General features: G+C 34.9%; 1 protein-coding gene across 1 annotated transcript in view; it reads right to left on the bottom strand.

Annotated features, from left to right (window-relative positions):
• LOC149787618 (GTPase KRas) overlaps nt 1-12,901 on the bottom strand; it is a 75,692-nt gene extending 62,791 nt beyond the window's left edge. The window contains exons 1-3 of the mRNA XM_089973796.1: nt 12,725-12,901; nt 6,734-6,782; nt 1,776-1,804 (exon numbers count right to left, since the gene is read on the bottom strand). Coding sequence (XP_089829922.1) covers nt 1,776-1,804; nt 6,734-6,782; nt 12,725-12,755 — 109 coding nt within the window. The 5' untranslated portion in view covers nt 12,756-12,901. The remainder of the gene's footprint in view (nt 1-1,775; nt 1,805-6,733; nt 6,783-12,724) is intronic.
• Between the last annotated feature and the right edge of the window lie 454 nt (nt 12,902-13,355).

Genomic DNA, 13,355 nt, shown 5'->3' with positions numbered 1-13,355 from the left:
GTGCTAACATGAGATAAATGGAGGGATGAAATTACAGATGGACATAAGGATTACTATATACCCCAACCACAATATAGGCAAGGGTATATAGCAAGAATACCATGAATGGTGCATCATATGCCTGCCCCATGTTTAATAGTCCTCTATGCAGGCAACTGTAGGCCATGGTTAAATAGCCTGACAAAGGTCAAGGCATGCAGTCCTGAACTAACTTACTGTGCACAAACCATTACTTTCATATTTGGCTTCCATGATTTTGACTTTTAGGCACCAAATCAATTGGTTGCTTCCTAGACCAAGTGCAAGTTATTCACAAGCTTTGGTTAAGTAATATATTCAAGAACAAAAATTTGTGCACAAAACCCATTTATCTTACAACCACACTAACCTTGATCACGACCTTTTGAACCACAATTCAATAGGATTCCTCCTTGTCCAAACCTTCAACAGTTTTATCAAGTTAAATGGTCTGGCAGTAATTTTTCAAATGTGAAAACCATTTTTCATCTTGCAATCACAATTACTTTGATTTTTGACCACAAATTGACACGATTCTTTAAATTTAAACTTGAAATGTGTTTAATCCACACTCTGGTCAAGGTAAACAGTAAATATGTGCAGATATTTTCAGTTTTCAGCCACAATGATCATGAACAGTGACCTTTCATCACAGGATAAAAATACTTAAACCTTTCTTCAAGTATAAATCGTCCAGAAAGTTTGGTCAAGGTCTACAATTTTTAACACCTATTATCATCTTCAAACCATTTTACTTCTTTCAGTCACACTGACCTTAACCATGGACTTCCTCAAAATCAACAGGCTTTCTTCTTTATCCCAAGTGCAATGAACAAAGTCTGGTAAAGTTAGATGGTATAAAACTAAGTTTTTGTGAACAAGTGAAAAAGGTAACTGACACATAAAATCATGTACTCTATTGCTCATATAGAATACTCTGCTAAAAAAAACACAAGGAAAGAACTTTATTTTTTGTCATTTGCCTTCAAGGGCTTTCCAAGTAACAAAAAAATACTGGTGGACAGAAACTCCATAGCCCATCTAACCCATAGCTGCCAACCCCCATGTACACAAATACTGACTGCTTATGACCAAAATACTGATTTTCAGGAACAAATACAGATTTTTAAAACTTTAATGTACATGTAACTATTTACAACATCTACAACCATCAGTAAAGTAGGACAGTAACTTACCTAATTATTTTATGTCAAAGATACATGAGTTGCACTCTATCACCTTCTGAATGGGCATTCTATTCCATTTGGGTACCCATTTAGAATGTGCAAGAGTGTAGCACACACACTCAGACATGGGCGGTTGATAGGAGACTTTTCCACACTTTGTATTTCCAATCATCACTGATTCCAATGTACCATCTTTTAACAATGATCTGAATTCTGTGTGATTTTCTTACTGAACTGCTTTTGTTCTAGCACATGAATAATCCTTTGCAATTTTGCTGTCTGGAATTTTTTACAAATTTTTTAAAATTAAAAATGGATTTTAACAAGAAAAATGTACACCCATTTTCAGGTCTAAAATATGGGACAAATGGGACACTTGGCAGGTATGCTAACCCAGGCAAGTAAAAACTACTGCTGGGCAAGAAAAATATTTGGAACAAAGAACATAACTGAAATTTTTAGGCCATTTTCATCAGCAGGTTAAGAGTGAAATTTTCATCCCCTGAAATACTTGTTTCTCTAAGATCTATAAATCAAACAGCAATATTCTTAGCAAGTAATTTTACATACCTATGGTTGGATCATATTCTTCAACAAAGCTGAAATTAGAAATTAAAAGACCTTAGTGCCAGATATGCTAATGATGCACATATTCTCAAGAGCCAAATGTTCAATTTTTGATAAAATATTTAAACTTTAAAATTGCTACATGCACCAATTACACTGATTATTCAAGCTTCAACACAGCTACATGAATTAAGTTGAAAAGATGTTTCTAGTTGGATGACCATCTTCTGTGTTAATCCACAAAATCTATATTTAGCATATGCTGATCATGTTATGATCTTGACAATTACAACCAGTTGTAACTCGACAGATGTGTGAAGCCAAAAATTCTAGCACAACACGATTGAGCCCATTTCCTATAAATGCCAGCTTTTATAGATAATGATGTAATATTAATTTTAGTGTTACATATACTTTAGCCAACACTTTTTTAAGTAAAGGAAACATGACAGCGGGAGACATGTATCAACAGAAGAGTTAATCTGATTACTTACTGTACAGTATGAATTAATTATTGGTTCTGAAATAAAAAGTGGCCGCTTATGAGGGGAAACATTTTACAATTTTGTACTAATATGCTGGCCGATGGTCATGTTAGAGGGGTGGTGTTCTTGAGGGGTATAGTAGTTCCCCTCTTGAACAGCCCCCCTGACCAGCGGCCACCCACTCCTTATGGCCAGAATCTGTTGGCACTGACAAGTTTGTGTTCAAAAGTACCCCTCATGAAAGGCCACCTGGCTAACACGACCAGTGGCCAGCATATTAGTGCAATAATATAAAATTTACCCCTCACAAGCGGCCACATTTTATTTTTATATGTATGGAGAACCAGTATTTTATTCATAACATGTGTTAAGTAATCCAATTTCTGTTTCCCGATGTCAGGTTTTCCATACTGAAATAAGTGTTGACTAAAATACATGTACCACTAAGGCTAATATTATATCATTTATGCCTCACAAGAAGCCACATTTATTCCATAAAGCCGAGAAAGACTCAAATTTTAATCCATACAAAAGGGTAAGTACATGTAATCCAATTAGCCTTACTGCTGTGTTATCATAAGATGTCTGGTTTAGTCACTCTGATAATTGTTAAGATTACAATTATTTAACAGTAGTAACAGCTGAGATGTGGCAGCATTGATGTACAATACACAAGTCAGCAGGAAAATGGTTTGATAGCCTTTATGGCTTCCCTTAGTAAGACGTTGAGCTTGTTCACTTTGATAATTAGTGGCTATTACTACTGACAATAATTGTCAAAATTACAAATCTTAACGGCCGAGAGGTCAAATCTGCGTGATTTTAATGGTACATATCGAAGCCGTTTTGGCTTCTCTCACTTACTGCAAAGAAATGTATAAAAACAATAGGGTACCAGACTGCGACTAATGAATCACGTGACAAGATCACTTCCTTTAAAAACACATGGCAATTTGTTTAGATGCATAAAAAATTGTTTTATCAGTATCTGCAGTTGGCAACATGAATAACTTACTGCAAAGAGATCAACATGTCATCGAGGAAAAGAAAATTTTTCAGTTTAGAAGAGAAAGTGAAAGTAATTAAACTGACCGAGAGGTGGGGGGGGGGGGGGGGGGTCAAGGATCCTTGTCAAAAACTAATGTCAGAAAGACTCAGATAAACAATATCGTGAAAGATAAGGAAACAATTCTGCAGAAGTGGGAAGGTGAAATGGACGGAGAAAGGAAGATTGTTTCAGCCAGGAGATGTTTGTATCCTGATTTGAATGACAAGAAAAAGCAACAATTTTGTCAGTTGAATTGGGATATTACGACTTTACCGCAAGTAACGGATAGTTGCACAGATTTCAAGTTCGATACAATATTAAGTGTTCTGTCCTTAGTGGAGAATCAGCTGATGTTAATAATGAAATTGTTGAAGATTGGAACAAAAGACTAAATGATATATGCAGGGGATATGACAGCAAGGATATTTTTAATTGTGATGAGACTGGTTTGTTTTTCAGACTGTTACCAACAAAGTGACAGACGATGTGATCCGTAACATAATTATAAAGACAGTTTTAAAACTATATCAATGATTATTAATAACATTCTTTTGAAAATGAATTAACAGTTTGTTTTACATTTATTTCACAACATGCATGTGATTTTTTAATGAAAATATTAAATGTTTTAGAATTAAATGTACTTGTGACTTTCTTCATATGTATTTACTATTCGCATTGTCATCTCCTCTCTAGAAAGGCCACCCTCATTATAAGGCCACTTTATTGCTGCAATAGTGGTGGCCTTATAAGAGGGGGACTACTGTACTTTTAAACACAAACTTGTTGGTGCCAAGGGATTTTAGCCATAAGAAGGTGACCACTGTATATGTGTGTGTGTGTGTGTGTGTGTGTGTGTGTGTGTATATATATATATATATATATATATATATATATATATATATATATATATATACACACACGTACATATATACAGGTCTCGAATTTAACACAAATGTCTTTGTAGCCACAAAGGCTACTATATTGAGAAATTTACTAGTCCTGCCAAATCTTTACTAGTCCTGTAGCAGCAGAGAGGGCGGACAAGCTCTAATTGGTTCACCCGTATTTTCACAAAATATGCCTTCCTGGAAAACACCAACAATCGCGATATTTTTTAAGCATCCGACACGAGACGATGTTGTTCAGAGAACTTTATTAGTCTCCAACCCCACTTACTGGTTATCGCGATTACCAGTGATACACCAAAGGAAAATATGTGATTGTGTCAGTGACAATTTGGAGCCGCACCCTCTCTGCTGCTATTATCCAAAAACTGTATCAAGACCGACTCGATATCGTGCTCGAGGATCATGTAAATTTATTGTTATAAATCCGTGTGGGGTTGACTGAGCATGACTAAATAAATTTCTAAACTTATTCATATCCATTTCACCGCTGCACCAGGTCTGATGAATATTTCGTAATGTGTGAGTATCAACTCCATTAAACACAGCAAGAATATTACAATTATCCCTGATCACTTTTGGTATCTGTGTATACTGCTGGGTTGCATAAATTACATCTGTGTTTTTGTGTCTGCCCCTGGTAAATATCCTAGCAGGATTGGACTGTTTGTCCAGCATGACATCATCGTACATGACTAAATTGTTAATAAACCCATCAATATCATCAACACTCTGTGCTTCACTGATATCAGTGATAAACTCGATAACATCATCACCGTTTTCATTTAACGATTTTGCATTTTCTTTAAAATCCTTTAGTACATCATAGCACCGCTGGTCATCTACAGACGGTGCCACCAAATACAGCTTATCCCACCTAAGCCATCTCATTATCAAATTAAGTAGCAGTTGTGTTTTACCACTTCCAGATGGTCTAATGATGATCGTACGGACAGAATTTGGTAGCGCAGCATAATGCTTGACTGGTTGTTTTTGTGTTGCAGAAAAATCAATTACATTTATGATACATATAAAAAGAATATTGATTTATATTGTGTGAAATGCAAGGTGTGTACCCCAACAGGTGATCTAACAACCATTACAACAAAAAATAACAGATCAGCAGTTACGGGTAAGTGTGAACGATGTGGTACAAAGAAATTTAAATTTATTCCAGCTGACAATTCAGTGCAGTTGGGTTTTAAAAAAAACGAGGAGGTGATATTGCAGCAAAATTAACAAAGTTACCTGGAACTCCGTGGGCTAAATATCCAGGAGAAAAACATCTTCCAGGATATAATTACTGTGGCCCTGGGACCCGACTTGATATCAGACTTGACAACCAAGACCAACCAAAACCAGGCGAGGAACCAATAAACGCTATTGATAAAGCATGTCATGCTCATGATGTAGCTTATAAAAGTAAGTATCTTCAGCAGCGACATCTCGCAGATGTGAAATTAATTCATGTACTAAATTCCATCACTGATAAATCTTTCAAGGAAAGGTTAGCTAGTTGGTTAATAAAATCCACAATGAAAGGTAAATTAGCGCTAGGTGCTGGTAATTTATAAATGGAATCGATTTATTATTCCCCAAGAGGATACTGGAAGGGTACCGCAGCGATTAGTAAACTCGCTGAAGCAGCAAAAGTTACGCGTGTTACTGCTAAAAAGTGGTTATCCAAGCAGGCAATATGACAAATTTACCTACCACTGCGTAAGCAAATTCGCTTTGCACATTTCAATGTCAGTGTTCCTAATGAAGTTCATCAAGCTGATATATTATTTCTACCACATGATACCATTAAAATCCGAAGACGTCAAATAACATACAAGTATGTGCTAACTGTAGTTGACGTTGGAAGTAGATATAAAGAAGCAGAACCGTTGTCAACAAAGACAGCAACTGAAGTAGCCGATGCGTTTAAACAATTTATCAACGAGGACCTCTACAATGGCCACAGCTGTTACAAGTCGATCCTGGCAAAGAATTTCAGGGTGCAGTATCATCACTGATGAAGCAACATAATGTCAACATCAGACGAGGGCATACTGAGATTCAACGTGATCAGGCAATTGTTGAACAATTTAATCGAACACTTGCTGAGCGGTTATTTGGATATCAATATGTGAAGGAATTTATTGAGGACAAGAGATCTCGCGAATGGGTTGCAAGATTACCAAGCATGATAACTGCATTAAATAATGAAATTACTCGAACAACCAACATGAAACCTATTAACGCAATTGCCAAAAAGAATATACCCGTACAACAAAGTGATTTTTCAACACAACCGGTGCTGGGCAATAACACTGTAAGATATTTATATGAGCCCAGTGAACCTGAAGGTGGTAAAAAAAGAGCGACTGATCCTATCTGGAGCATCACGACACACAAGATATCTGGTATAACTAGATCTACTGGCAGACCCACAATCTACAGACTGGATTCAACTGCTCCTCAACGTGAATGACTAAAGTGAGGATGACAACAGATGAATTATGACGTGATACTCACTGGTTTTGGATAAGCTGGATGGTTAAAGCACTTTTACCTACACCACCCGCTGTAAAAAAAGAAAATATCAAGTAATATTACACAAGTTAAGAAAGCATAAAATATTAATATTTTCAGGACAATTTCTGAGCTACATTTGACTAGTAACTTACTCTACAGTTTGGATGTAACTGCTTTTTTTAAAAATTTCAAAAGGGTGTTTTGTATCTGACTGAATCCTGATCACCAAAACAAGCAATATTTATCTGAAAAAGCAAGAAATGGCTTGGTGACAAAGGCTACCAGATGCACATGAATGTTTTTTTTTTTTTTTTCAAGCGTGTTCTGGCCAATTGGAACTTGTTTTTCATCACATAATATGACTGTGAATGTTGCATTTGATTTCTGATTTAGCGTAAGTGACTATTCTATTTCATAAGTACAATATATACTTCAGACATTCAATTAAATGTCTCAATTAGAACGTTTTGTATATTATGAATTATTCTTTATGCGTCAATTACATAAGCTACACAAATGTTGCTTATTCAAAGCTCTGTATTGTTTTAAGCAATGAAAATAAATTTCCATTTTATCAGCATATGAATGTATGCCTACATATATTTCAGGTACAGTAAAATGATCAGCCAAACTCACTGGGAGGCTATACAAAGGCAGAAAAATCTGGGACAACTAAAAATTAATGCTATGCAACCATTTTCCCAATGTGGCAAATGAAAATTATTTTCTTAAAACCACAATAAAAAATTGCTGAATTTTACACATTTTCATTAGGAAACATTTGATAACTGATTTATCTCCTATTCTGTAGTCGAGTGCATGTTTGGCGATTGCTGAGAGTAAAAGGAAAAAAATTTAGAAAATTTATATGCAAATATATCTTCTCTTCTAAAACTTATATAAATACCATAGCACCTGAAATAACTAAATCTAGCACTATAAAAAGGCTCATGAACAAATGAACACTTGCTGTTGAACAGGACTTTCACTTATGTAATACCATCTAACAGATCCAAGGCTGGAAAAAAAATTCACCAACCCAAAGAACTATCAAAATAAACTTTTACTCAAACTGCCTAAATTTCTCTGATACCATTAAAATCAAACTAAACCCAGTTAATTTTCTAATACAATTGTATTTCAGAACAAGGCAAACAAAAGAATTACACCATTCACTTCTGCATTTTTCTGAATACCCAGTGCATAAGATGCCCAACATCACAGCCTCTTGTATGTCATACTTCAGCATTTGAGCTAATTTTCCCAGCATGTCTGGTACTTTCTTTGACTCCTCTTTGTCCTATTCTTGAATGCATCTTGTAGATCAGGATGCTTGCTAAAGATGTCCATAAGGATGTTACATGACTGTTATGTGAACCAGGAAGTTGCATATGTCACAAAATAGAGAATTCTTTAAACGGGTAGCAAACAGACTTGACAAAAATTATTTATCTTCAAATACAAATAAGTGATCACCATTAAAATGAAAGAATTCAGTGAGGAAACACCAGTATTTTTTCAGAACTCTTGAGACAGTCTTTATGACTCGCATCAAAACCAGATGCCATATAAGCTTTTCGGACCAGATGTCTCTGTCCTTGTTATGTACTGTGCATAAATAACTAATGAAGTAAACATAACTAATATTATATACCAATTTATCTTAATGACATGTGTTACATGTTTAGGCTCTAATAAACATTAACAAAAGAAAGAGTGAAAACAGTAAGCTTTGAAAAATTTATTTCCCTGGAAAAACACTAAAAACTGAAAAAATAAGAACTTACTGTTTTACGAATCAAATCTAACAACAATCCATGAATTAAATTTTTATGAGATTTAATAATGAAATGTTCAAATGAACTGAAGTTCGAGTCCCAACGAAAAATCCAAATTGGAAGTAGATGACGTATACTGTAGCCTTTATGGTGCTATAGCATCTCAGTTCTTTGTCATTTCACAGACAATAGCATTCCAGTGTTTGAATTTCTGAATAAAATTTAAATAAATGTCTTTGTCCAAGAAAGTCTGTATGAGCGCTCAAATATTTCCAGGAAAAGAATTATCTTTTAGAATCCAAATAATCTGAATAAAAATTAAAATATAACTCCAAATGGTCACAAACACACACTTTCCAGTGTAAAAGCCCAACTGCCTAATTTCTCAACAAACAAAGGTTATACAGTAACTTCTGACACAAAACAGATTCCCGGATGAGGGTCCAGTGATCACATTCTAAAATGGTTCAGAAGGTATCTACAAGTCTAATGGCACATAGTCCAGTACATCAAATTCCTAGTAAACAAAATTACATTACTTTGGCATACAACGAAATTAAAATAAAAAGATTGTAAAACTTACAGACAATTAAATTAAATAATATATATATAACACATGCCTGAAAGAAGCCTTAATACTGACATTTGGTCCCATTGCTGTACAATCAAAATGTATGTTTCTGACCAATCTGTGTGCAAACCATGTGAGATGGACTAAACCACACTATTAAAACTCGAGTACTGTTTAGTGATTCTTGTGTATTGTTGTTTTAAGAGGATAGCTCTCCAATGCACCTAATTAAACTGAAATGCTGCATTTCTAATTAAGGGATTGTGTATAATTTGATTACTTCTACCATATTTCATGTTATTTCTCGTACATGAAAAAATAATCATTAATTTCAGTGTATAGAAAATTATGTAAAAAAATAATTATCATTTGGTGGTACTGACCGTGAACGTAAAAGAAAGGGATCATACATAAAGAAGTTCTATGGATCATGCACTACTCGACAACGTAATGGTACAAACGCACAAAGTAAACGTATATTTTTTGTCTCATTCTGCTCTCAATGCAAGAATCTAATTACAATAAAAATAAAAGTAAAGATTTTTGTTGTTATTAGTGAATGAGAGAGGATTATGTCTCTGTGTGCAAACTTGTCAGCATTTAGAGCATATGTAGCTGTTATGTTGTGTAATGTTGGCAAAATAATTAGGATGGTTTGAACATATATTAGTTATGGGTATTATTTATTGGTAAATTGTACAGAAATATACGAGTCCACATTGTCAAGAAATTATGTGCAACTTGTATTTTTACAGCAACAATAATCTCATTATCAAATTGCAATAAAAAATAAAGAACTTGAAATACAAGTTTTAGTTAATGCGTGCGAGTGTGTGTGTGTGTGTGCAAGAGAGATGGAACATAATTTTGTCAATGTACATGACTGTATTTATTTGTAGCTTTTGCATAGAGAAAAATGACTTACTTGATGACTGTGATAATCCTCATGTATTACAGCCCTACTAGATTCCATTATCAATAAACACTGCTAAATGAACAATTCATTCTTGTTTTAATTACGATGTACATTGTCACAACAACCACATGGCTATGCAGTGTTATTTACACGTTAATTAAACATGCTTACTGCTTTGGTTAATCCTTTTGAAACAAGACTGAGTGCAAGAAGCAAAAGAGGTCAAATCAGGGAGGCTGCCAGTAGGGAAACGAGGCTCTCTTTAAGGAAATGAAAATCTGTCAGTGTGGTATAGAAGCCATTGTCCATACAGCAGATGTTATAAGGACAAGCAATCATATGCATTACTTGTTATTCGAACTCGCCAATAAAGATAACAATGGTGTATATTATAGAATAGATTTTCAATAAAATGTTAATTATATCCAAGTCAAAACATAACAAGCACTTAAAAGATAGAGTAAGTATATATATGAATAAATTTAGGAGTCCGTGATTTTCATATTTGCAATAGAAAGTGACTAGGTTTTTATATTTTATGTTTGTACAACTATAATGAAACAATAAGTGGTCTTCCTTTTACCATGTACTGAAAACATCAAAGGTCTTCCGAATTCATTTCAAAATGCACGTGTTACAGTGATGGACTTAACAAGGAGAACTAATAAATGATAATATTTAAAGGTATGGTCTTTTAAGTCCTTTGTCCATTTGTTAATAAACACCAGTAGATATTGTAATGGCAGGATTTTTTGCGGGGGGGGGGGGGGGGGGGGGGGGCGCAGTCAGTCACAGCCAGGAGAGTTAGTATAGTGAACAGTCTGAAACTAAAGCTAATATTTACTAAGCATTTTGAACAAAATCTTGTGACATATTTTCAGGGACTGCTCCGGTGGCCTAGTGGTTAGAGCATCCACCTCGGATGCGGGAGGTCTTAGGTTCGATCCCCGGCCGAGTCATATCAAAGACTTACAAAAATGGTACAAACAACTACCTTGCCTGGAGCTTAGCATTAAGAGGTTAGTGTCAGGACTGGTCAGCCTGGTGATAATCTGACAGGGTGGAACATCATGCTACATATCTGTGGCATGATGTCCCAGTGCTAGACATCACTATAAACTGCCACAGTGCAGACATCATAGTGATATGACTGAAATTTTTTTAAAGCTATGTTTAAAATAAACAATCACACATACACGCACACACAACATTTTCAGCTTCATTTGCATGACTGAACTTGTTCAAAATTATGTATATAAATATATTTGCAGTATGATTGGGGGGGGGGCATGTCACCCCCTTAACCTATGCTGCAGGCGCCCATGCTTATGCATCAATCATTATTTTCTCTCCAACAATTATCGAATTTTGTAAAAATAAAATGCCAATACGCTATTTTCGATCTTTTTTTGCAAATGTAAATCTTCTTAGTAGAAATTTAGTGCCCATTAATTTAATGGATTTTTTACAAAAAAATTAAAGGGTATGACAAAATACATGAACTACAGTAATTAACATATGTGCATCTTGCATAACATTTTTAGAACTGGCAGTCACAGTAATGTGATTCTTATATTTTGTCTAGGAAAGTTACAAAATATAACATTGCTTTGCTTAAGATCAGATTTTGAAAGACTTTACATTGAGTACTGTTATGAGACTTTGCAACAATATCAGCATCAGATCAACAATAAGGGCTAACAAAGTTTCAACAAGTGCTTTTTTGAACAAACATAAAAACAAAGAGGTGCATAAAGAATCAGTATTACATTTTACAAATGAAAATAATGCAATAAAAATTAAATCAAGGACTATATCAATACTTTAAAGCACTAATACATTACAGAACCAACATACCAAATAAATAATACAATGTACATATATAGTAATTGTACTAGTTTATATTTGTGGACCGCTGTTAAAAAAGTGGTAAATGTCCACATCGGATGCAGAAGGGCACTGGTTCAAACCCCGGATGAGTCATACCAAAGACTGATCAAAATGGTACAAGCAGCTGACTCAACATTAAAAGGTTAGTGTTAGGACTGGTCAGCCAGGTGTTAGGATAATGTGACTGGGTGGGATTTGAAGCTACACGTCTTTGGCATAATGCTTCAGTGTGGGACATCCCTATATACTGCCATACTGCAGAAATCATAGCAATATGACTTAAAAGTTTTTAAAGCTGCTTTTCAAATCTAAATCACGCACACATATTAGTGACATTCCTTATGAGCATGACTCACAAAAAGATAACCGTGGGGGCAAATTTGGCCCACGGGCAAGTTGGATAAATCTGGTCTTGAGTAATCAGTAGAACCACGATCTGCTGCCTCATTATGCGACAGGTTGACAGTTGTTTGCAGCTGAACTCGACATATAAGCAAGTACGGACGGTAAAAATTTAAGGAATTCGTAATAAATTATACATTATCGTTTTAAAATTGTCTTGAAATATTGTATAGCATCGACATCCCAAAAATTATGTTGTACACTAAAGGCCTAAACAATTTGAACATTTGATAAAGACCACTGAAGCGAGAACACACAACAGCTTCATTACCAGTGAGCAACAGTTGGCCTATATGCGATTTGAACACACATTCCAGTCTTACATAGTAATGATGTCAGGGGGTTGGGGTATTAGCTGTCACACCACACGGGATTCACTCCAACAAATTTTGCACAGATCCTCGCAACTGGGACGTTCACAACAGTAAACTTACCTCCTACCACAACCAATTTATATTCTGTCATTGAATCCTGATTCTTCTTTGTTTCACCAGAGTTCTAAAATTTCTGTTTACTGTGTGACATGTATATCTCAATTATATTGGCTCTCTAGCATTCGACTTGTTAACCAGTTGACCTTAATATGGCCGCCAATCATTCCGTGCTGTGTATTTGTACCAGTAAGCAAAGAGAAATCGAAAGGATAAATCTATCAAATTCCTACTGTATAATGTATTGTTATCCATTTTCTTATAAACTTTTAGTCTAAATACAATAATATTAATAATGAATATATAATTTGTACAAATAAGTAAACTTCTTGAAGCATTAGCAAGGGTCTATAACAGAAAGTCGGGATAAATTTTATTTTATATTATCCTTTTGGGTCTCCATTGTGCGCCTGATTCTATTTATAGATACCAATCAGCACCGTATTCTAAATGTAGTAACAACTTTTCGACTATAAGAAAGGTACGTAACTCTTCCATATTCCCTGTTGGATCTTTCCCGTTCATTATTTTTCATATATTTAAAAAGCTGATTTTATTATGAACTATAGCAGCAGAGGGGGTGAACGTAGTTTTAGCTAGAATCATCATTTATGAAAACTAAGGCCTTCTATAA

This window comes from Sinohyriopsis cumingii, chromosome 11 (assembly GCF_028554795.1).
Source record: "Sinohyriopsis cumingii isolate HCF-2022 chromosome 11, ASM2855479v2, whole genome shotgun sequence".
In the NCBI taxonomy this organism is placed as follows: domain Eukaryota; kingdom Metazoa; phylum Mollusca; class Bivalvia; order Unionida; family Unionidae; genus Sinohyriopsis; species Sinohyriopsis cumingii.
Note: the sequence above shows the minus strand (reverse complement) of the source record. Positions and strands in the feature narration are given on the sequence as shown.